This window comes from Magnolia sinica, chromosome 13 (assembly GCF_029962835.1).
Source record: "Magnolia sinica isolate HGM2019 chromosome 13, MsV1, whole genome shotgun sequence".
Taxonomy (NCBI): Eukaryota; Viridiplantae; Streptophyta; class Magnoliopsida; order Magnoliales; family Magnoliaceae; genus Magnolia; species Magnolia sinica.
The window spans coordinates 19847361-19874424 of NC_080585.1; the positions used below are offsets into that span (position 1 = coordinate 19847361).

The 27064-nt window shown below is 41.6% G+C and overlaps 1 protein-coding gene across 3 annotated transcripts in view; it reads right to left on the reverse strand.

The window, feature by feature from the left end:
- Positions 1–12654: 12654 nt before the first annotated feature.
- The window catches only part of LOC131223117 (cucumber peeling cupredoxin-like), a 55824-nt gene continuing 41414 nt past the window's right edge, over positions 12655–27064 (reverse strand). For 2 of the 3 annotated variants that reach the window (XM_058218430.1, XM_058218432.1), the window contains exon 2: positions 12655–13205. In XM_058218430.1, the coding sequence (XP_058074413.1) occupies positions 12841–13205 (365 nt within the window). In that variant the 3' untranslated portion in view covers positions 12655–12840. Of the gene's footprint in view, positions 13206–13631; positions 13846–27064 lie in introns of those variants that run through there. The other variant, XM_058218426.1, reaches the window with a different exon arrangement.

Sequence of the window (27064 nt, forward strand, 5' to 3'; positions counted from 1 at the left end):
CATCTCTTTCTGTCATTCACAGGCCTGTGGTAGTCACTTTTCTGCCAAAAAGACTATAGCCAAGATTTTGCAGTATGACTTTTACTGGCCCACTATGTTCAGGGACACTCATGAGTTTTGCAAAGCTTGTGAGCGTTGTCAGAAATTAGGAGCGTTGTCCCGTCAAAATATGATGCCTTGAATCTCATTCTTATCATCGAGGCATTTAATTGCTGGGGCATTGATTTCATGGGACCATTCTCCCAATCTTTTGAAAATCTATATATTTTGCTTACTGTAGACTATGTCACTAAATGGGTTGAACCGATTCCGTGTCGGAATAATGACCATCACACGGTCATTAAATTCCTAAAAGAGAACATCCTTTCTCGATTCGGAATGCCTCGAGCTATCATTAGTGATGGGGGCTCACACTTTTGTAATAGGCCATTCGAGAGTTTAATGAAGAAATACGATATCTCTCATAAAGTGAGCACCCCATATCACCCACAGACAAGTGGGCAAGTTGAGATTTTCAATAGGGAGATCAAACACATTTTGGAGAAAATGGTTAACTTTGACCGTAAGGATTGGTCAATCCGATTGACTGATGCCTTATGGGCTTACCGTACTGCGTTTAAAACCCTTATTGGAATGTCTCCCTTTAGACTTATTTATGGGAAGGCTTGCCACTTGCCTGTGGATTTGGAACATAGAGCCTACTGGGCAATCAAAAAATTGAATTTCAATCTGGACAACGTTGGCTCGCTATGTAAACTTTAATTGAATGAACTCGAAGAAATCCACAACGATGCATACGAGAACTCGAGAATTTATAAGGACAGAATGAAGGCATTTCATGACCAACGTATTCTATGAAAATCATTCACACCTGGTCAGAAAGTCCTTTTGTATAATTCTCGATTACATCTCTTTCCAGGTAAGCTTCAATCTTATTGGATTGGCCCTTACATTGTGGTCATTGCGTATCCTCATGAGGCCATTGAGATAAGAGATCCTGACAATGGTAAGGAGTTTAAAATAAATGGACATCGCTTAAAGCCATTTGTCGAGAAATTTGATTCAGAGGATATGTCCATACCTCTGACTGATCCTGTTTACCAGGATTGATCTCCTAGTCTGATGGAGGTATAAGTAGGCTTTCTATTTTCATAGGACTAGGGTAGTTTGCTTTATGCTGTTCTAGGTTAATTTGCTTTCTACATTATTTTAGGATAGTTTTCTTTTGTTAATTTCTCTCTTGTGTTGACTTGCTTTCATGCTGAGATCTTTGTGTAAAAGCTTCTTGAATCCCTCGTCCAGGTACAATCTTCCCATCACTTCTCATTTACTTTCATTATCTCATGTACATTGCGAGCATATCTTTTACATTGAGGACAATGTAGATTTTAGATTGGGGGTGGGAGATTTGGTTTCCTAATCAGTGTTTTCTTGGTCTTGAACAAAAATTGTGAAAATTTTTAATTTTTCTGTAATTTCTTGTGAATTCGAAGTTATTTTGACGGCTGTCTAGGGCACTTAGAATTTCAAGATACGTGATATTGGTAATCTATAACTCTTGGCTTCAGTATCTTTTAGATTTCACAGTTAAGTTTAAATTGTTAATCCAGAATTAGAAGTTGTAAACATTGTTTGAGTTATGATTTCACATGTCACATTTCACTTTTACATTAAGGTTTCAGTTTGATATTGAAGGGTTAACTTGGTAATCACTAAGCATGTAAGGAACCAGCCTAGAAAATTTGCCCGTCATGATCAATTGAAGAAAAAGAAAATACCTAGCTATAAAAAAAATAAAATAGATACCTTTGTAAAAGGTTGGGCGAATAATCTTCACCATAGGTTTGCTCCCTATAAGTGTAGATTTAATTCCCCAAGGATGATATGTGAAAAGGGTTGGGTATACAGTCTTCACCATAGGTTTGCACCCTATAGGTGAGGATTTGATGCCCCTCTTGGCGTTACTTCTAATAGAAAAATTAAAAGCTTGAAGAATGAAAAGATGATCTGTGAGGCAAGTTTTGGTTTAAGTTTTAGTTATCATGAATTCCCTTGTTGGTTACCAATGATATCCTGAAATAGAGAAGTGAATTTTAATGATGATAAGCCGAGATTAAACTATACACTCATGGATCCTAATGTTTAGAATGTTTCTAATTAATGGATTAACACTTTGACCTTGATTATGAAGTTTACAGTGCACTTGATTCCAGGAGAAAGTAATGCCCAACAACCATGAATCTTAGAATTCTAGTATCTGGATTGTTTTTCAAGAATCACTCGAGTTCATAGAAATTGTCCTATAATTCTTAACTTATTTTCCGCATACTTTGCTCGGGACTAACAAGATGCTGGTTGGAGGTTGTGTTGAGGGTCAAATATTGCATATCAGACCCCAGTTATTGCCTAGATTTACGAACTTGGTACTATTTAACGACTGATTTAATTGTGTTTGTGATGCAGGTTGTATTTACGAGCTTGGATTGAAACAGGGTATTAAAAGCATGGATTTAACACTCAGAATTCACTAAGGCAAGGGATGGACTCCAGGGGACCAAGATCAATGGATTCACATGCCAGAGATCCGAGAAAATCGAGAAACTGACTCTCAAGTGGCCTGAAAGTCAGCCAGAATGCAAGATCACAGGGTTTCCACAATCCATTTACCTTGTGACTTCATATATGACCTGGGGACTATAAATTAACTGTACACATTAAATTTTAGTCCTTGGATCCCTACAGAAGTGGTCCAACGGCTAGATCAGCCCATAAATTCTAGATTTGGGGCCCACCTGATATTTGGATATGCTTCAATTTTGGTCTTAACGCATGAAATGAGCTAACAAAACGGATGGACAGAGTAGATTTCACATATACATCAACGTGGGACCCACCTTATGTGAATGGGAGTGCACAGTGGCTGTGCACTTGCAAAGCACCAAACCAGAAGCTCGGTCAACAATGCTTTGACCGAGCTTTCCTATTTCTTTAAGGACTTTGAGTCCTCTCGCTGGCGAATGCTCAAACAGAGCGTGCGGAGGAATTTTTGTGGGCCACCATCACGATTCAAAGGTCCGATCTGGACCGTCCAGTAGACTTTAAAGGGCCCTGTAACCATCGCCTAGGTGGCAGATTCCCATAAGGCATTGAGAAACGATTTCCAATCGTCTAAACGCAGGTCGGACGGCATAGTGAAAAAGTCTATAGGCCATACCGAAATCAGTCAAGAACCATCCATTCCTGACGAGTTTTTCGATTTGAATTTGATGGACGGTGTAGATCTCTCAAAAGTCAGCTGAAGTGGGCCCCACCAAGAACCAGCGCAAGACCGTTTCGCAGCCTGCTCACGCCGAGAAAACTGGCTGCTGTGGGCCATTATGTGATCAAAGACAAGGTCAGATTGATGATCCAGACCGTCTAAAAGGTAGAGAGGAGGGTTTTTATCCTTCATATGCAGTCGGAATTCATGGAATGATGACCATTCGTCTCGGATTCAGTTCAAACGCAAGATGTTTGTGCGTTTTTGCTGCGTAAAACAGAGATTGCGTGGTCCTTTTTTTTGGGCAAATTGCAATGCGTAAGAGAAGTCGGTTCTCTGACACCAACAAACTTATGATCATCAATCCTATAAACAATCCTATAAAGAGGAGAAATCGGAGGAGAAAAATCATCTTGGCTTGACCTGTTACGACGTTAGTGAGAAAGGGAGAGTTTAGAGTTTGTTTTACTGTTTTTCTTTTATTATTTTTTAGAGATATAGTCCAATCATGTTGGGCTAAACCTCTTAGCTAGGGCTAAGAGGTGAAGCTTGTGGCATGATGGGAAGACTCTATGGCTTTGATTCATTACTAAACTAATGTTGATCTTGGTTTGATTTTAAGGAATACCTTTAGTTTTTAATGGTTTGTTGTGACTGAAATTACAAGATCTGCGATGGCTTTGAGTATTTTCTTTTCATTATTGTGATTATGCAGTTAGGAAACCTTGTTGTTCACCATCGCCTCTTGGACATGGTTGGATGACGGAACCCTTCCTAACATTTATACATCACTCAGATTGGCTGTGTATTGGTTTAATTCTGTTGTTTGCTTTGTCTCATGGGCATGGTTTGCGATGGAATCCATTCTAATTTACATCCGTCTTATCTCTTGAAAACTAGATCAACAACAGTTCAGATTCGATTTTAGTGATATATCTTCCAACTGGATGAAGATGGGACTCGAAGTCCAGTTGAGTTCGTGAATCAAGCGTAGACTTTCCTGATATCTACAAGTGGATCCTCTGAATCCCTAGTTTCCTACCTCTAAATTCTCTAAGTTTTAGATAAATATTTCACTATTATTCCCTCATACTCATTTGATTTAGATTTCATCTTAGTCTAGTTCTAGTTCTATTTAGTTTCAGATAACGTACTGGTTTCAGTCCCTTGAGATTCGATTTCGGTCTCACTGACTTTATTACTACATCACAACCCTATACTTGGGGAGTGAACAGAGAGAGAGAGAGAGAGAGAGAGAGAGAGAGAGAGAGAGAGAGGAATCGCATTGACTCACTAAGTCGAATCGTTGAGTCAAATTCGAGTCAGGGCATAGATTGGGTTCAAGTAAAGTTAGCAACATCGAATCGAGTTGCGCTAAATTCAGAATATTCTTGCATAGCATAACAACAAGTGATTCTCCCAATTTGATTTTCCCTCATTTGTTAAATTTTGTTTCTTCCTTGATTCTAGCTTTAAATTTTATTCTATTTATTCAATGGCGAGTTCGTCTTTTCTCATGTTTATATTTTGACAATTTCAGATCCTAGGTAAGGGGTCTCTTCCTTTTCTCTCTCCTAAATTGGGTTTTTAATATACATTAAATTCATGTTCACTTTGGTTCTAACCCTTTTGCTTCAAGTTAAGCCATTTTGCTTAGGGTTTAACCTTTTGCTTTGGAAAAAGTGATTTTCTTTTTTTCCTTGACTCATGGGCTTCTCATTGATTATCTTTTCTCAATTTTCAGAGTTTTTGATATGGTTTTTGGATATATATATATATATATATATATATATATATATATATATATATATATATATATATATATATATATTTTTTTTTTTTTGAGTTAACTTTTTTATGAATATCTTGAATATTGAAAGTTTGGTGTAATTAGTTTCTTTTGAACCTTGGTTCTTGTTTGCTCCATTGAACCATGTAATAATATGGTATTGCTTCAATTCATTGAATTGTTAGTCTCTCTTAAATTATTGTTGAGTATGAATTACTTGCTAAGTTGTTCATTCATAAAAATTTAATTGTATTCATTATGATCATATCATGTTTGAACTTGAATTCAAAATTTCATTATAAATGCATGGGAAGTGATTTGATTAGATCATCATGGAATACACACTATTTGCTTTGGATATTTGGAATTGAATTTTAGTTTGCATGATTTATCGGTGAGCATATAAGGATTGCTCATTTATGTGCATGTCGGGATTGCTACTTCGCTGGACTAGTTAGGTAGGCATGTAAGGATTGCAAAGGTACCCAATGTTTATAGCCATACGAGATCTTTTGGCTTCGTTGGATTGGTGAGCATGTAAGGATTGCTCTACCTGCATGTAAGGATTACTACATTGCCAAACTGATTAGGTGAGCATTTAAGGATTACAAAAGGTACCTAATAACATAGCCATGTGAGATCTTGAAAAGTGAATTGGATTTAAGTACATGCCTTGTTGGACCGATTATGTGAGCATGTTAGGATTATAAAAGGTATCTAATATCTAGAGTCATGCGAGTTAGTAGAAAATTGATTAATTGAATTTGGTTGTGATGTAATGTATAATTACATACATTATTGTATTCATGACACCATAACTTCATGGTTCATTCATGATATCTTTATATGAATTTTATTCATGACATTTTTTTTTTTGTTGTTGAAATCTTATTTAATTCTTGTTTGTCATTGATCTGTTCCGTAAGAGACATTTCTTAGAATTCAATTGTGTCAGATATGATTTCATTATGCTTCTTGCTTACTAAATTTGATAACTCTTATATATGTAAAGGATGAGAGAGGAGCATATGAAGAAAATTACCTAGATGGCTATTTTAATCAGAGTCTAGTTTCTTGTTTATTTTTATAATTATTTAGAAATTTATAATGAACTTAAAGAGAGTGATTTAGTAGAAATAGAGAAATTAGATTTGTGTATTCCTAAAATTTATTTTAAGTTTAAGTTTGAATATTATAGTTTGGATGATTTATGTGTTCAGATGGTTATCTCTACATTAACGGATATGAGAAGTGGTTTCAAAGATCTCTCATTACAAACCATCCTCAAGGTTCAATAATAGGAGAAAGATTGAAGAGCTCTAAGCCCCATCCAACTCAACCCATATCAAATCAAATATAAAGCGCAATGCTACCTATCAAATTTTCTTTCATTTTGTCTTAGCATATATAAGACAACTCGTCTATATTGCTACTCTGAACATGTCAATCTCATCCATTTATGATGTTATGTTGGACCAAATTAAAATAGGAATAGTGTAATTCCCATCTATATATGCCAAGTGCCAGATTGTGATGAAGACTTTTTACTTTTGTTTTCAGTAATGTAATTTGTTCTGTCTATGCCCGAGTTACTGGACTAGGGAAGACTTAGATTTAGGGCTTCACTATCTACGCCTCAGTGTCTATGCCACAAATATTGAATCATCGAGGAATATATTTGTAAGTTTTATTTTCACTTCAATTAATATAATTGAGTTTTTTTTACTCATACTTTATACATATCGGATAATCTCTGTTATCATGGTGAGAAAAAGTTTGGAATGTAAAATGAATTCATTAAAAGGACGAACCCTCATACACAATTTGCTTGATTGCGCATATGAGTGGTTGAATAAATGGCTAAACTGCTTCAGCTCTCTGTCGTAGACATTTGCCTACGGTCACTCTCTTTATCGTAGCACTTGGGGTCAAAGGTGTTAAGTTCAAATAGAATTGTAAAAGGCTTTGGCATACCCGACCAAATTCCAAGTCCAACAGTAAAGTAGGATTTTTGCCATATTTGGCACTGTGTGAGGAGTTTGAATTACTGAATTACAATAATATGATGTGATTGGTCGGACTTGAACCTTTATATATGGCTGGTCTTCCAATGATCTAAATCCTATATATAATAAGCACTACAACAATTTGTTGGAGTTAACTAAAACCGAGCGCCGACAAAGGATTGTTATAAATATAAAAAAACCTAATCCCTCATTACGGTCCCCGCCCTCGACTCTCTCTCTCTCTCTCTGCAACTCCACAACTCATATTCTTGGTGGCAGAACCACCTTCTGCTATAACTCCAGCAGCTACCCATCACGGCACTCTCTCTCTCTCTCTCTCTCTCTCTCTCTCTCTCTCTCTCTCCTTCTGCCAAGCAAGTACTCTCTCTCAATCGAGTGGCAAAGAAGCGATGGAGGTTTCTTTCTCTCTCTCTCTCTCTCTCTCTCTCTCTCTCTCTCTCTCAATCTCCCGCTCAATCTCTCTCTTGAGATCGAGCATCTTCAATGTTGAAACCCTAATTAGGATTTTACAATGCCGAATTCTTAATTAGGAATTAACGATGTTGAAACCCTAATTATGTTCACGGTGGGTTCCTAAGTTTATGATTTTTAAATCCACTATTGAAAGATAGAGAATTGACCACCCACATGAAACTGCACCAGAAATTATGGTACAGTGTCATCTTTACCCACAAATATGGGTCGTTACCTTTTTTTTTAAAGGCTTCTGATGTAGAGCGGGTCGCAGACAGTTTCATGGCCAAGATGGATCAGAAAAGGCCCGGTCGACGACAGAAGTGATCCGGACCATCGGACCTTAGATCGGGCGTATCTCGCAATCCGGAATGAGTTAGTTGACGTAAAATATATGATTTTGGGGTAGAATGAGCTATTTTAGCCAACCAACCCCGCTATGCCGGGTTGCGCAGCCCGGAATTGTGAAAAACCCCTTGATTGACGGTCGTTTCCCTGTTTTAATTTCGTTTTTACTATAAATAGTAAGTTTTAGTTTGATTATAACTCTTCATCCGTCGGGCTTTAGGAGTTGCGCCCAACGTGAAAAGAGCTTAGAATAATTAGGGGAACGGTTTGGTGAAGCCAAATAGGACACTTACTATTTTTGGCCGAAAACCTTGCGCACTAGTAGACATCACGACTGTCTATAAATAGTAAGTTTACTATTTATAGTAAGTCGCGGATTCTAGGAGTTTGAGTTGTAGTTTGATTATGATTTCTTTCCCATTGCTTGATACCCTTATTTAAAGGGTTGTGAACTCGTTTTTAATGATTCATTAATCAATTTCGAATTTATTAGAATTTATTTCTATTTTTTGCTTTCTTTCCTCGTGGATTCGAAAAGTCTCTGTGAGGAGTCCAGAGAAGTTCCGTGGATTCGGAATAGTTATCCTTTTGAGGAAGACGGTGCTCGACCTCACGTCCTCCCCTGTGTCAGCTTCTCTACCTTGATGCATTGGAATTGTTTGAGTGCTTCATTTGCTTTATGTTTTATTTTATTTTATTTTTATTTTTATGATTCTAAACGAAGCAATAAAGTCCAACTTGGAATGTGTCCTAAAGTATTGTATATAGGATTTTTTTTCATAAATTGAATTATTTCAACCGATTAAAAGTTGGCTTTGAAAATGAATACTTAAACTTTTCGTAATCAAAAGGTTGAAATATTCAACTTAATAAATTTTCTACCTTTCCCCATCCTAGGGGTGCTTGTCACGTAAATCACCATTGTGACTAGTGGTTTTACCCCGTGAGCTTTGGATGGTCTTTATTTTTGGGATCACGTCATATACATGCGCTGGCACGAGTGATGGAACCAGGCTACCATGAGTCACGCGTTACAGTGGGCCACACAGTTATTGTAGGAGATTCTTGTCCGTTAATCGAGAGAGGCCACTTGGTATGCACTAATTCAAAACTAGGGTAATCTAGCCATCAGGCCGTTCTCCATTGGTCAATCTTTTAACCAGTCACGACCTGATGACCAGACATGCAGCTCTGTTTTTGGGTCACCGCATAAAAATGGTGAGGCCCACTTGATGTCTATAGGTCACACCTGCCACACGTGCTGAATTATAGTATACAGTACTTTTTTTTTTTTTTCTTTAAGCTAAAATATACAACTCTGATCCGACGTTCTTGGCACCTTATTACAGTGTGTATTTACAGGTCCAAGTGGGCCAGCTATGATCACAGTTGACCGTTGGATGGGAGGGTTCCAATTTTACTGTTGTTATATATATATATATATATATATAGTGCATCCCTTCAATCCAGTGGCATTTGTTGATCATAAGTGGGCCACTTCTAAATAATAATCGGATTAAGGTAAAAAGGAGTTGGTACTGGATCATAGCTCTAAATATAATGCAAAATCTAGATTACCTGGATGGATGATACATAACATATAGGAATGCATCATAGATTGGCGGAAAAATCAGGCCATTAGGGAACAAAATCATAGTTCTAAAACTCCATGACCCTACTTGAAGCTAGCTGAGTCAACTTGACTCGACCAAAACTTAAGCCGAGTCATTGTGAAGCTCGCTAAGGAGTTTGAGGGTCTGTTTGTTAAATAGTAAGTCTGAAGTCTCAATCTAAAGTCTGAATCAAAGTCAGAAACATAGTATTGAATCTAGGACAACCCATTTATTAACTAATGTCTAAAATGTTTGGAATATGTTAATTTAACACATTTGCCCTTGTTGAATAGTCATGATTGAATCCCCACCATTAAAAACTTCATGGATTCGATTGGAATGTTTATTTTCCAACCTATTGATAATGTAAAAAAACATTTAGATGAAGCGACCACACAAATATCATCTTAATCCAAAGCTTTCATAGCCGCAAGAAATTTTTAATGGTCATTTATCACTTTTTCACTTCATTTTTTTGGATCATGTCTAAGAATGAGCTTTCAATACAGATGGACAGTGTGAATGTAATCACATACATTACATGGACAGTGCGAATCCAGTCACATACATTACAATGGGCCTCACAGTCAGGGTCCCACTCACCTCGGTTGATCCAAATTACATACTAACAACATCAATAGCCCCTAGCTATTAGACGGTATTGTGTGGCCTCCATCGTAATCTATGTGTTTTATCCACGCCGTCCATCTATTTTTTCAAATCATTTTAGGGATTGATCCCAAAAATGAGGATCATCCAAATCTCCTGTGGCCTAGAACTTTCTTGGCTCATTAAGGGTCACTCACCACTATTTCCTATAGTATGGCCCACTTGATAATTTGATTTACTTCTTCATTTTTTGTATAATGCCATAGAATGATTTGAAAGAATGGATGAACATAGTGGATATAAAATACGAACATCAAGGTGGGCCCCACAGTTAGGGCCAAGGTCAGTAGCATGTGGCACACCACGCCATCTGCTTCGACATCATAATGTGTGTTTTATCCACGCCATCCATCCATTTTGCAAATCATTTTAGGTAATGATCCCAAAAATGAGGATGCTCCAAATCTTACGTGGCCTAGAGCTTTTGTGGCTAATTATGGTCAATCATCACTATTTCCTATGATATGACCCACTTGATAATTGATTTGCTTCATTTTTGTATAATGCCCTGAAATGATTTGAAAAAATGAGTAGACGGAGTGGATATAGAATATATACATCAAGGTGGGCTCCAATATAAGGGCCAAGGTCGTGTGGCACACCACGCAATCTGCTATACCCTTAAAATTCGGGAGTAGATTAGGTGAGATCCTTAATCCATGTCCACCCACGCGGGTGGGACCCCGTGGGGCTCATAATGATGTGTGCACCATAAATCCAAACCATCCAGCTGTTTTAAAACTTCATTTTAGGATATATTCCAAAAATGAAGCCAACACAAATTTTATACGGACCACACCAGAGGAAATAGTCATGATTTAATTCTCACCGTTAAACTTCATGGATTTCACCAAAATGTTTATTTGCCATCCAACCCGTTGATAAGGACACAAACACCTAGATAAAGAGGCCACACAAATATCATCTTGATCCAAGGCTTTCGTGGCCCATAAGAAGTTTTTAATGGTTAAACACCATTGTTTCCTGTACCATGGTCTATATGGGATTTGAAGCTGCTTCATTTTTTGGATTATGCCCAAAAATGAGCTTTCACTATGGATGGACGGTGTGGATGTAGTCACATACATCACAATGGACCCATAGTTTGAGGTCACACCCACCTCGGTGTATCCAGGGTCTCACCGAATCCTCTCTCCCCAAATCTGGGTGGGGATTATGTGATAACCCACTTGGTTATAGCCAGAGATGGATGTTCCTGTCAAAAGGCTCAATGGGGCATACCGTGATGTATATGTTTTATCCACACCGTCCATTAATTTTTCCATATCACTTTAAGAGACTAAGACCAAAAATAAGCCAGATCTAAGGCTTAAGTGGGCCACACTACAAGCAATAGTTGGCATTGGGTGCCTACCATAGAAAAATTTTGGGGCCACATAAGCCTCTAATCAAGCTAATTTTTGTGTTTTCCATTCATCCAAGTTTGCGTGACCTTATGAAAAAGTTAGATGACAAATAAACTTCAGAGCGGACCCTAAGAAGGCTTTAACGGTAGTCGTTCAATTCCTACTACTTTCTATAGTGTGGTAGACTTGAGCTTTTGATGTGCCTCATTTTTTGGGATCATGCTCTAGGATGATATAAAAAGGTTGATCGACGGTGTGGATATAACACATAAATCATAATGGGCTCAGAGTAGTGCCACATGTTAAAAGTTGGGTAATGTATCGCGCAAAGGAGAAAGCTAAGGGTTATTTTGAATTTTTCAGAAGGAAACATAGACCGCATTATAGACTCAACGTTAGGCCAGGCCTCCATCGCTGAAAAAATTCAACAATAATTGCAAAGTGCTTTATACGTTCGATGTCAACAAACAAAACTAAACGTGAATTGCTTTCCGAATTTCCCATTAAGTAAAAATTTTAAGCGTTACCTAACAGGCCAGAGTCGGCTCGGCCTTTGACTTGTTGAGTTGGTTCGTGCACTCAGTTGACTCAACATGACTCAAAAGTAGAACGATCGCTTGAACTCAACCTACACTGCCCGCTGACAGATTATGGCTATCAACTAACCAGGACGGTCCTGCTATTTTCCAAGCAGCATATTTTTATATTCATCCTATTCTAAGGATGATGATCCTAAGCATCACAACATAAATAAGGCTGGATTCCAGAGAGAGTGGTCCACCATTTCCATCTGAACGGTTTATGTTGAAAGGAACCAATGTCGATGGCCTATTGCCTGAAAGTAACACCGATGGGAGGATCTAGTCAGATTGAATGCTCAACATTCACAGTCAGCACTGATTTTGGGTACCACGTCCCTCCAATAACTCTGGTGTGTAGTCACCACCGTTGATCGCCGTAGTCTGGTCGATGGAAGAAACTTTGCATTACCAAAATTCAACCGTAGCTTTGGAAATATCAATTTTAAGAAGTGGAATCTATACTTAGTGAGGGCGCATTTGGTTGCACTAAAATTCATGAAATTTGGTGCAACCAAACGTACCTGAATAAATGTGCGGTTTAAACAATGTCATAAGAATGATATAATTTTATTAACGAGTCTGACTAAAGACATGTATGTTTTATGCCACTGTAAAACAGAAATGAATCACTCAAGTCCAAGGCCCCCACAGATGGGCCACTGTACTTAAAAAAAAAAAATAATAAAATTACAAGATAAAAAAAATAAAATCAGGCAGTCATGGCAATGACTCATCTAAAGGAAGAAGGCGGAGAAGACGGCGGCAACAACACCTGCAGTGCCAAAACCGGCGACAAGAGACGGGGCAGCGTTGGGGGGTGTGGAGTCGCCTGATGTGGGTGGTGGTGAAGGTCCGCCGGCTGAGACGGTGGGGGTTGTTGGGGTGCCAGTGCTCGAGGAGACAACGTTGACAGTTAGCTTTTGTCCGGCGGAACAGTGCCCAGAGAATGTGCAGATGTAGTAGTGATTGCCAGCAGTGCTGAGAGTGATGTTTGCCGGGCTTGTCCTTATGATATTACCCTCGGAGGGCACAGTGCAGGCATCGTACTGTGCCTTCGTCACCGTGGCGACATCGTGGCTTTGAGGGCTGAAATTGAAGGCTGCAAACAGCAAGCAACCCCGCACATCAGATGTATGTGAGATTTGTTCTAGTAATTTCAAGAGAAACATGAATTCGTACTGAGTGTTATGATGAATTTATATAGTCTTTTAGTTGGGCCATATGCATGGATGATTGGAACCGTTCAATAGGCAGGTCCCACCATGGCCAAGCTTGATATGAAAGCGACGTTCCTACCCATTTGATGTATTGATTGATAAAAGCATAGGATGGTTAACTGTTATGATGAATAGGTAATAATGACGATGAATTCTCTTACTGGGGATCATCGATCCAAACGGACCCAAAGTTTTAGAAAAGACCCATCACAACAACAGTGCCTTTGGCTACAATCTTTCGCAGGGGCAAAGAGAATCATGGAGAAAAAGATAGATAAAACTAAGAGAAAGAGAAAGAGTCTACTTACAGAGAATGTCACCAACGACGAACGTCTTGCTGCCGGCCCAATTGGGGTAGAATTGAGCACCTCCTGAGGGGATCGTCCACCCAGTGGTGTCACCGACCGTGTAGGTCGCCGCCGTAGCGCACTGAAGCAAAGCTGCTACAACGACAACTACAATCAATCCCATGCAAGAAGAAGAAGAAGAAGAAGAAGAAGAAGCCATCTCTCTCTCTCTCTCTCTCTCTCTCTCTCTCTCTCTCTCTCTCTCTCGTCTCTAGTCTCCCGTAATAGAAGTCTGTATTCTCAGCTCGCCCTTTCTTCTTCTCTTCTCCTCTCTGTGCTTGAGTATAGACAAAGGGAAACCTTCCCTACTTATAGAAGTTTCCTGTGTCATATTTGCGTTGCTGTTAAACGTTGGAACTTTCGTGCGTGGAAGGGATCGTCGCAAGTGTATGATGGTCGACACGTGGCGACCCATCGAAGTCCAGAAGCCCGGGGGCACGCGTCTTTCAAGAGGAGAAGGAAAGATCGGAGCCGCACCAAACCGCAATTGCGTCTCACTCACCCACCTAATGGTAGCGGACGCGGTTTGGCCAGTAACCCAACACCACCTAATTAGCCAATTAGCTTGTGTCATAGATCGGTGGGTCTTAGCATGATATATGTATTTTATCCGCGCCGTTCATTAATTTTTTTAAAGCTTAGTTTAGGGCATTAGCCCAAAAGTGATGCAGACTGTGGCAGGATTTGGATCTGGCTTAATTCTGAGCTCATGACCTAAAATAATTTTATTAAATAAATGAAAGGTGTGGATAAAACAAATACACGGCAAGTCCTACAAAGCTTCGAGACTAGCTAGGTCGCTACCAAACCGCGTCCAATGGTAGCCGTTTCTTCGTGGCCGCATCTTTTAGACATTTTTTTAATAGGCCATAGTCACGTTTGAATTTCTGGTTCTGGGGAAGAGGTGCCCACCTTGCGTTGACTGGTCGCAGTTCCTTGGCCGGGTCTTTGTGGCGAGGGAAAATGTCTAAAGCACCCTCGCTAGCCACACCAGACAGAGTAGGCACTGAAAAGCCATCGTTGAAACCTTGCTAAGCCTACTGGCACGTTTATATGCCATCGAAGCCGTTCATAAGGTCATTTCCACTGGGATTACAAATATTAGACGGAGTCAAAAATTACCCGGCACAGTGAAGGTTTCAATGGTAGATGTCCAGTTTATACTGCTTGTGGCGTGCTCCCTTAAAATTTTAAATCTGCTTGATTTTTATAAACAGTAATCAGTAAGGCTCGGAAATATCATGTTAAATGATGTGCTGACATTGCAAGATTTGATTAAGCCATGTGCCACTTTTAAAAATGACTGTACAAAGCATGTTTGAAAGTGCTCATTTAATTGACCTACGTCACGAGATGACGAAACTAATAAAATCCCTTTTTGTCAAGCCTCATTGAATCCATTTACTTATCGCTTACATGGCCCGGGAAATAATTGGGGGAGTGGATGTCACACGTACATCCCAGTGGCCCAAGGTAGCTTCCCCGTACAGGAACTTGATGGGGTGGTGAGTCATCTCGATGTAAGGCAGAAATAATTATAAGTGTTTATGTTTAATTTGATCGTGTTAGATATCCAATTGCTTACATAATGCCATATGGTAGTAAGATTTCAACTAGAGAGAAGGAAAATATACTTAACGGCTCTAAGACCGAATGAAATTAAAATTCATAAAGTCATAAGTATCTCAAAAGAGGTAAGTCCAACTGATTGCAGATGAGATATACGTATTGTATATCTAATACATGCACCAGCTTATCACCACAATGGCCTTATGACCAAAGTTGGGTTTCAATCAAAACATGGTTATGCCAAGCGATAGGTGCGGCTGACCTGCTATGGCGCGCTGTAAGGTTCACACGGCCAAAGTCTTTGAAAATTGGAATATTTGTGACAACCAGTAAATTTTCGTGCATGAGTAGGTACATAAGTACTCATCCACGTAGGTATTTTAACAACTAGATTTTTTTAATAGTAAAGATATATTGTCACGTCCCAAACTTGAAAACCGGGCTCACAAAATTTTCGATCGTTGAATCCGGTGTCGACAGCCTCCGTAGTATCCTATTCTTGGTTCCTAGAGCCCATACGCCAGATTCCGATTCTGAGATCTTAGAAGAAGGATTTTTCAACGTACATTTATCTCGTAAGAAGTATAACCATAAGTTTACCCAAATCATAAAGGCAACATCATCATCACATATCCACTAATATAAACAGTTGAATACAGAACTGAAAGGGAAATACATATATCGGAAATCAAAGCTCTAGAAGATAGCTGCACGCTCTAAACTCAACGTTACTGCGACTTAATGCCACCTGCACGCATCTATCATGCATAAGCTTATAGAAAGCTTAGAGGGTGGTGTAAGTGTGTGCGTAAGGTAAGTGCCAAGTATGCAATATGAGAGCAATGCGGAAACATGCTGGTAAGTCCATAAATACCATCAGCCTTATCTACGCTATGCAATGCAAAACTAAGCCAATATCATATACTAAGGAAGCAAAGTAGATATGCTATGTAATCTGGAGACATAGTAAGCTAAATATCATATACTGAGAATTCAATACAATATGCAATTCTAAAGAGCTACGAATACCATCAGCCTCATCTACGCCATATAAATGCAAAAATATATCAACCCAAATGTCATATGCCCAGATGTAATGCAATATGCAGATCCTGGCAAGTCCATAATACCATCAACCTTATTCAGGCTATGTAATACAAAAGCATAGTAAACCAAATATTATGTGTGAAGAGGGCAATGCAATACGTGGTGTGAATGAAATGACGAAGCTGAAGTATAAAGTCAAGATGATAGTATGTAGTATCGCAAGCAGTGGGGTCTATCACAAGGGACTTCTATTTAAATCAGTCCCATTCCTAAATTTAGATAGCTAGACTCAATGTGGTAAACTCCTAACCTCAAGTTAGTCATGCGCCATAACTGAAATTCTGGCCATTGCGAAGGTACACAACAATTAGTTGCGCACCACTAGCCCAAGTGGTAGTGAATGAATGAATAAGTAAAATGCTGAGTATGCAACTCTGCTCAATAAGTCCACATATCAGTACTATACATCTCTGAGATCATTACTGGGTTCTAGTACACTCTACGCCAGCTTGCCGCCCTTATCTGAGCTTACAACTGGATAAGTGGAAGAGAGCTCACTATTCGTCTGCCAATATCGGGCCTGACTCATCGATAGTGGACCCATTCCTAGAGATAGTCAAACTCAACCTAAATATTTGTAACGCCCTGAAATTCGGGCGTCGAGCATGACTCAGCTTCCGAGTTTCAAAACATCACTTATGCAACATATTTAATGATGGATGTATGTTGTCTGTATGAGTCCACAAAACATGGGATAGATTAAGCCAAACTGCAAACATAATTCAGGGATAAGTGAAAAACGCAAGCGGAAGACTTAAAGAAACATAAGTGTACATGTGTAAATCCCCGAAGTCCGTATACATACCAGGTCATATTACAAGTGTTGCTATCAAAATAATACAAATATTAAAAGACATTATTTATTCCCAAAAAAAATTCATAATTCCCACACATCAGGACATGGCTCACTAGAACCCGCCTGAAAACTGCATAAAAGAAAATGCGGCCTCATCATCCTCGAACTCTTGCCCTGCCTCAGGGGTCGTATTAACATCTGCATCTAAGACAGTCTGGTGGGTGTTTAAACACCGTCCTAGAACGTGGGAGTGAGTGATCAACTCAGTGGAACAATAAAGCAAAGGTTAACATGTTATCAGATCAATCAAGCAGTAATGATAAAGCAAAATAATCAAACATGTCCTAAGTACTCTTGTTAGTGCAAGGATGTATGTAGAATGATGCATGCCCTCACTTATACACCCCCAGCGTCTTCATCTTACGTTACGCATGACATCACCTCAAGTGCTCCACCTCTTCTAGGCACATGCAATGCAGTGCATGAACATGATTACCAAGTTGTTATTAGTCCTTTTCATGCAGCAGGATTGGGAAGCTAAGGTACCTTCCTCATATCAACTTCCACACAGTGATCCATTCTAGGGTCGTCAGTCCTAGACAATCTCATACGATCATATGGCTTTAGGTCGTTGTAAAGGGCTCGTCATCAATCAATGCATGCCTATAATACCTTCGTTACTACAATAAGGCTCGTCACCTCACCTCAATGCGGTATCCAGGTATGCTCGAGGTCACTACAAAGAGCTCGCCACCAATCAATGTAGGCCGACAACATGAATATAGTGTCCCATACCACCATAATCAGCTCACGAGTTTGGTTGCTCACTGGTCACTATGGGGAGGCTCGTCACCCCAGCGTAGGCCGACAGCTCGACCACGGTGTCCCATACCACCATGTCCGACTCACGAGTCTTAGCGGATCAAGGTACAACGGTTAACGGAATTTCATCGGTAAGTTTAGTACCCTAAATTCAAACAATAGCGTCTATACATGGTGAACATACATCGGACAATCGGGTTACCTGACGAACTCGACTAGCACGAGCGCACGTTGGGTTGAACGACATATAGTGCTCAAACACTCCGTGTGGCCAAACCACTGCCGACAACTCTAATACGACTCGGGTTCGTCAAATCACGTCCTTCATGATGAAAGCAACCTCAGCCACGAACTCAAAGTCGATTACCGATTTCCTAGACTATTTATAGCCCCAAACATATTCCACTACAACAGATATTCATATAGAATTTAGAACAGTAATGGAACAATAATTCAAATCATGTAGTATGTGAGCATTTGAAGAATATCAACTTAGCATGGATTTATACATAAGTAATACTTGAAACTAAACAACAAAGAATGTGACTTGCATATAGGAAATCATACACACCAATAGGAGAGTTGAGAATCGCTTCTCAACGCCCGCAATTAGGATAATATATTACACTTTAGATCATTCAGACATTTCTATAAACACTTAGACTACAAAGTTCAACATACATGACGCATGTTGAAATACATGCATTTGGACAATTCTTTTTGTCAAGGAGTTGTCACACATACAAATAGCATAACTACATGACAAATAATCATGGCAAGAACATGTTTATATTTTATACGAATACGATACTTTCAAGGAATACACAAATCTCTACACAAGGCATATATATCAGGAATACAATATAAACATAACATTTAAATGTGAAATTGCACCCACAACAAGAATAAACCATTAACTAACATTGAAAGCCCTGAAAACCATAACCCATACGATTAAAGTCCGCACCTTAAACCAAAAAAAGAACACCGAACTGATTCAGACGATATGTCTTCGTCAAAGGCGACAAGATAACCTAAAGCAAGAATAGAAATGAGCTACAACAACACATAAACTATTCTAAGCTCTAAACAGATTAGGGTTAGGTTAACTTACCCAAAGAGGAACTTAGAATCGCCGGAATAACGATTCAAAAGTGATGGTTTAAGGATGAAGAATAACGGGAAAGAATCTAAGATGATTCACCAACTTCTCTCTCGCTTTCTCCCTCTTTTCCTCTCTCTTTCTTAGCTAGGGTTAGGAAATTCGTGTGGAAAAGAGAGTGAGGGTTTTAAGGTCTATATATAGGCATAACATTGATGAAAATAACCCCAGGGCCAAGGTATACTTAGGTTATAACCAAATCAGGCCTCTCTCGATCCAACGGAACACTTCTAGTGGTCCCTTTTCCACGTGCGGTCGGACTTAAGCTCACTAACCATGGATCTAGGTCAGGCTGAGTTTTCGTACCGATCGGCTTTACAGATCAACCGTGGCGGACCACACTCAACTCAACGGTCACTGAAACTCGATCAGGTCCACAAGCATAAAGACATGCCTGGTCACACTCCCTGATCCGAGGGTGAAATTGAGTCAGAATCCAATGGTCAGATTGCTTAAAATCGTCGCGCAAGCGACACAACTCAGATTTCATAAAATCACATTTAATTTCTCACCGTTCTCACACTCTTCACTCCAGACTCAATCAAATCGACCCAAAACATCATCTGGACTTGATTTTTGAGGTGATGGTCAAGTCCAACATGGTGACTATAACTGTCTAAGATCATCGCTATCAGACTTTCGACACGCGGTCCAGGTCTGATCCAAAGCTTCTAAAAATTTTCAAGAGCAACTGGATTTAGCGATGAATCCCAGATTTCAGAGTAACATAGCGCTAACTATTCTACAGGTTTTGAGTCCTGCAGATCAAATTTAAAGTGATTGATGCAAATTTCACAAGCAATCGAGTTTAGCGCTAATTACCCCACAAATAACTTTTAAGAAAAATAGAGGTAGTACTTGGGTCTTGGCACAAAATTTTTCGGGTCATTACAATCTACCTCCCTTAAAGAAAATTTCGTCCTCGAAATTCGTACCTTCTCATATTCCTTAAGGATCTGAGGGTAGCTCTTTCTGACCTCAGCTTCAGTCTCCCAAGTAGCCTCTTCTTCACTATGATGCGTCCATAAAACTTTCACAAGATGGATGACCTTGCTACGCAATACCTGCTCCTTCGTGTCTAGAATACGCGTCGGTCGCAGTACATATGTGGCATCCTCGCTCAACTGCACCTGCTCCCAACTAATAATATGCGAAGGATCAGGAACGTACTTCTTCAACATAGAGACATGAAATACGTTATGCACGCCCGCAAGAGGTGTGGGCAAAGTAAGGTGGTATGCTACCGCTCCCACTCGATCTAGAATTTAAAATGGACCAATAAATCTCGGCGTGAGCTTTCCCTTCTTACCGAACCGCAGAACTCCCTTCATAGGGGAAACCTTAAGAAACACATGGTCTCCAACCTCAAACTCAAGCGGTTGCCGCTTCGAATCAGCGTAACTCTTCTGCCTACTCTGGGCTGTCAGAAGTTGACGCCGAATAATGTCAACTTTCTCTGAAGTCGCCTGCACCAACTCCAGACCAATCAAACTACGCTCGCCAACTTCTGCCCAGCAATGCGGTGCTCTGCACGGGCAACCATACAACGCCTTATAGGGAGCCATGCCAATACTCGCCTGGAAGCTATTATTATACGCGAACTCTGCATAAGGAAGACAATCATCCCAACTGTCCTTGAAATCCAAAACACAAGCTCGCAACATGTCTTCCAGAACCTGATTCACACGTTCCTTCTGCCCATCTGTCTGCGGATGAAACGCGGTGCTGAACTTCAACTTCACACCCATCCCTTCCTGGATACGAGTCCAGAAGATAGATGTGAAACGCGTGTCTCTATCAGACACAATCTCTAAGGGAACTCCATGCAAACGTACAATCTCCTTGATGTACAACCTAGCCAACTCGTCTGCAGAGTTTATGACTCTGATCGGTAAGAAATGAGCCGACTTCATCAATCAGTCGACGATTATCCAAATAGAGTCATGTCCCTTCTTCGTTCTCGGCAACCCAAAAATAAAGTCCATAGAGATGAAGTCTCAATTCCATTCTGCTATGGGCATGGGCTGAAGCAGCCCAGGAGGTCGGCGATGCTCTGCCTTGACCTGCTGACACGTGAGACAACGAGATACAAACTCAGCAATATGAACCTTCATGTTGTCCCACTAATATGATCTTTTCATATCCTGATACATCTTCATGCTACCTGGATGCATCGCAAGCTTAGAAGTATGGGCTGACTCGAGAACCTCCCGTCTCAAGTCAGGAATGTCTAGGACACATAATCGGCCAAGAAAACGTAGGCCCCCATCAGAACCAACACTCCACTCAGAGTTCTTATCTGTACCAACCCGCTTTCTCATCTTCTCCAAAAGCTCATCATCTGCCTGAGCTGCAACGATCCTCTCATCAATGAGGGGCTGTACACAAATGTGTGCGATAGCCTCATACGGCTCTTCTACCGTAAGTTTCTGCTCAAAGTCTTGCACAAACTCCAACATGTCCCATTTTGCTATCATTAGCGGAGCCGCAAACTCTATAGCCTTCTTGCGACTCAACGCATCTGCCACAAGGTTCGCCTTGCCCGGATGGTAAGAAACATTGAACTTAAAGTCTTTCAATATTTCCATCCATCGGCGCTGCCTCATATTCAAGTCACGCTGCGTGAAAATATACTTAAGGCTCTTGTGGTCGCAAAAGAGCTCGAACTCCTCTCCATAGAGGTAATGTCTCCAGAGCTTTAATGCGAAAGTGACAGCTGCCAACTCCAGGTCGTGTGTAGGGTAATTCTCTTCGTGTTTCCTCAACTGCCTCGAAGCATAAGCAATCACCCAGTCATTCTGCATAAGGACATAACCCAGGCCAACACGAGAGGCGTTAGTATATATAATATACTTAACCCTTTGCTCTGACAATACTAGCGCAGGGGCGGAGGTCAACTTGTCCTTCAGCTCTTGAAAAGCTATCTCCGCCCTCTCATTCCAAGCAAACTTCAAATCTTTCCATGTCAACTGCGACAACGGTCTGGCTATCTTCGAGAAGTCTTGTATGAAGCATCGATAATAGCCTGCTAGACCTAGAAAGCTCCTCACCTCAGTAACTGAACCAGGCTACTTCCAGTCCTGAATTGCAGCTACCTTAGTAAGATCGACAGCTATCTCTTCCTTGGACACCACATGTCCCGGGAACTTGACTTCCTCTTTTCAGAAATCGCATTTTTTAAACTGCACAAAAAGCTGATTCTTCCTGAGAGTATCTAAGATCGCTCTTAAGTGCTCCTCGTGCTCTTCCCGACTCGCAGAATAAATCAAGATGTCATCGATAAAGACGATGACGAATCGGAACAAGAATGGCCGAAATATCCTGTTCATCAGATCCATGAACACGGCGGGTGTGTTCGTAAGACCGAACGACATTACAAGGAACTCATAGTGGCCAAAACTAGTCCTGAAAGCGGTCTTCTGCACGTCCTCATTCTTGACGCGTAACTAGTGATACCCTGACTGCAGATCAACCTTTGAAAAGTACCGTGCTCCCTTCAACTGATTAAACAGATCATCGATCCTAGGCAAAGGGTACTTATTCTTCATAGTCACCAGATTCAACCTGCGATAATCAATATATAATCGCAAGGAACCATCTTTCTTCTTAACAAACAGGACACGTGCTCCCCAAGGAGACACACTAGGCCGAATAAAATTCAAATTCAACAAACCATCTATCTGCTTCCTCAATTTCTCTATTTCAATCGGAGGCATATGATAGGTGGGTAAAGAAATGGGCGCTGCATTAGGCATGAGATCGATAGTAAAATCAATCTCGCGCTGAGGGGGTAATTCAGAAATCGACTCAAACACAACTTCAAACTCCCGAACTACAGGCGTGCTTTCAAACGCCGATCCATCCATACTCTCCAACAGAGAAGTATAATAACCAAGACGAAAAGGGTAACTGACCTGAACTGGGAAAGTAACTGCCTCGCCCTCAGGTCCATGGATTGTCACCGACCTTGCTTCACAATCAATCTCTACTCGCATCCTCGTGAGCCAATCCATACCCATAATAACATCGTAATGGAAAAGAGGTGTGACAAAAAGGTCAACAAGAATCGATTCACTCCCTACATCAATCAAATAATCCATACAACGCTTGCTCATAGCAGAGGAGATCCCTGTAGCGGTAGTAAGCGTCACTCCTTGCATAGAAACAGTGCTTAAACTCAGATGCCTAACTGCTGCATACGATATAAGAGAGGTAGTAGACCCTGTATCCACCAACATAGAAACGTGAATACCTTCAATGTGCGCTGTAACCTCGAAGGATCTCGGCACCTAGTCAGCCACAGGCGCTTCAGCTGAGAGCGTATGAACTCGAACCTACTGCTGGCGATTCGGCAGTGGAACCATGGGCCGTTGAGGTGGCCTGAAGCTAGGTACAGAAGGTCTGAAGGATGTATGAGCTGGCGCTGAACGAAGAGGTGGAGGTGATATAACCTGAGGCATCGGACGGCTGATCATCTGCGGTGGAGTAAAACCACTGTCCCGCATACGCGAAAAGCAAGAACGATCCAAATGCCCCATCTTCCCATAGTACAAACAGCGAAGATTAGCTCGCACCTGCTGAGCGGGTGGTGCTGAACGCCTCGGAGGAGAATTTGCCCGCGGCCTCTTGCCGAGAAAAGGTGCAGGTCTGGGAACCATAGGTGCTCGCATACGGGACGACCTGTCCCCGTCCTGCTCTGCTCGCAAGGACATGCTCACCAACTCCGCATAGGAAGAAATGCTAACACAGCATATCTTCGATCGGATCTCAAGCCTCAATCCCTCAGAAAAATGCCGCATCCTCATCGGCTGGTCGCTCAGAATCAAGGGAGCATAGCGATCTAGCTCAGTGAACCGGTTCTCATACTCCGTCACCGACATCCCTCCCTGACGGAGGCAAAGGAACTCACTCTCCTTCTCGTGTCGGTACGTAACCGAAAAATACTTCTCGTGGAAGCGTGCCTCAAATGCCTGCCACGACCACTGATACCCTTCCTCAACAGTGCGAAGAACACTGTCCCACCATAAACTAGCCTCATTCTTAAACATGAAGGAGGCAAGCTCGACCTGCTCAACCTCTGAATAGTGCAGCGGTCTCAGCATCTTAGAGATGCAATCAATCCAGTACTCAGCCTCCTCGGGTTTATGAGAACTTACAAATGTGGGAGGTCGTAAGCGCTGAAATCGCTCAAATGTGCCGCTCGCACTAGCGCTCCCAGATGGGTGCATAGGTGAAGCAGGTGGAGTCGCCCCCACGGACTGAACAAAGATGCCAGCTATGGAAGACAGAAACTGCTGGTGCTGCTGCTGCTGAATCTGCTGCTACTGCATCAACAGCATTATCTGCTCAGGAACTGAAGGCGTGACTAGAGGAGCCATAGGTGGAGTCACAGGTGTCGGCCCAACACCAGAATGAGACGGGCCGGATTGTGGATCCATCTGGCTATCGCTTAGGGGAGAAACCCCAACAAGCGACTCGACCAAAGAGAGATGGGCTGAAGTCTTCGAACCCTTAGGAGGCATACCCTACATTCAACAGAGGATGTAACCTGTAAGATTCAATATCTACATAATCCACCCACACACCATTCACAGCACACTTCAACAATAAACAACATGCATTTCATTTAACAAAATTGTCGCAATACAAGAAGTGCAGCATTACATGAATTGCGATAGAGAAAGCATGTGAATTACAACATCTAAAGCTTCAAACAACAAACAACTACCAACAACTATGCCAACAACGGCAAACAACAAAATAAAGCAAAGGACAACTACAACTGCAGCTACTCGTTGGAATCAGGAGATAGAGGCGGGGCACCCTTATCCTGCAAACAACACAGGATAGACTTCAGAGTTCGAGTCACCTTCTTAAACTTATGCTTCACAAGGCTTCGAAGATCCATGATATCCTGGCGTAGAATAGCCTGACCTTCCTCAAGCCGAGCGATACGGGCATCTCTGGCAGCCTGATCTATGCTCTGCTCTGGTGCCACAGGAGAATAACTCTCACTCGTATCATGTGCCTCAACTTCTTCCTCGTCCTGCTCTATTTCTTCTTCAATCTCAGCTCCACCCTCGACATAACTTTCTTCCTCATCGCTCTCTATCTCATCCTCACTTTTCGAGGCTTATCGACGACGAGGCCCAATTTCCATCTGATTTAGGGTCGTCTTATTAATGTAGTAAACAGGTACCGGCTTTTCTGCCCCAAGCCTATAGCCAAACTCATGTGCAAGCTTACAAATGAGTCGGCCAAATAGGAGCGATTCGGTCCTCCTATTCGAACGAGCGATAAGGATAATCTGACGTAAGATGTACGTCGGCACACATAACTTCTCTCTTTGCCCCACCTGATACAGAAAATTTACCATCAGGCGTGTACACTCTCTGCGATTACTCCACCTTGGATATACATTGAACATACACATGTGGTGAAGTAAGCGGAAGTCGTCCGTCATGTTGGTAGCTAGAAGGCTTCTATTAGGCTGCCATTCGACCAGACGACCACATAGGAGCCGGGTGCGACGATCCCTCTCACGCATACTGCTCAAATTCTTCTCACTGGCATGCACCTCACCAAGCGGCACATTCAAGAGTCGGGATATCAAAGCGACATTGACTGTGGCCTCCCGACCGCTTCCATAAGGAATCTTGAACTGCACAGGCTCCAGCAAAGGATCACGAATGCTGGCATAAAAAGATCAAATAGTACTTGCATTAGCGTGATACTCGCCCTCAAACAAGGGACACCAACCAGCCCCTTCCAGGCGCTCCAACAACAGAAACTTGTCAAATAGTCGCGGATCAACATGAGCCTCAAAAAGGACCCTACGGCCTTCAGAGACTCCATGAGATAGCTTCGCCAACAAGGTTCTTCCAATGAGAGCTTGAGGATCAAGGTCCCGCTTGGTCTGAAACTCACGGGTGGCGGTCGTGCTCGCGGCGTCACCTCTTGGCCTCCGTGCACGGGTTGGGCGGCTAGGCCCGGCTTCATCCACGGGCGCTCTCTTCTTCTCCATCAAAGAAAGAAGGGTTGAGGTGAAAAATATGGCCCTGATAAACTCAAACAAGGCCATGGAAAATGAGAGAAAGGGAGAAATAGGAAGGATGGTGAAGCTTCCACACACTTGAGATCCCAGAGAAAGATTTGGGAGCTCAAATGAGAAGAAAAGAGAGTGAAATCAGCAATGGGGGTGAGGTTTTGAGATGGATTGGTGGGTGTGCACGAAAAATGGAAGAAGAAGGAGATTGGGGAGAGATTTGGTGGAGTTTTGAGAGAAACTTGAAGAAAAGGAGAGATAAGGAGGGTGTTTTGTGAAGGAAATAGGGTTTAGGAGATGATTTAACTGAGCAACCATGGAGGAGTGGGCCACGTTAGGCCCCAAAGTCGTCGACCCGAGCCGGCCCGCTCGACCTGGCCCGCTGGGCGGCAGGGCTTGCCGAACCGGCGAGGTCATCGCTGGTCTCTGGACCATCCGGCGATGACTCGCCATTTGGACAAGGTCCCCCTGGCCCCTAAGCTTGAAAATGAGGTGGGTCCCCCCTGGGTCCCCTTGAAAATGTCCCGATCAGCCCCTTTACTTGATTCGACACTTATTGGGCCACTCGGGTTAAAATCTGATACAAACAGAGGTTTACTGACAATTGAAGGGTTGAGATGGGAAGATAAACCATCTAAACTCGTCAAAGGACGGTCTAGAAGAGATTTTTGGTCACTGTGTGTGATCAGGAGTGCACACAGACTCGATCTCGGCGATCGTTTTCAGTAAACCTTCGCCGATAGAAGCAATGAGACACAAACACAATTTCTACGATAAACTCGCACCCAAATACACTAAGGTGGCGACAGCGTGCGGTGTGTGACCATAACCCAGGTCCGATTTAATCCACTTCATGCTCTGATACCAACTTGTAACGCCCTGAAATTCGGGGG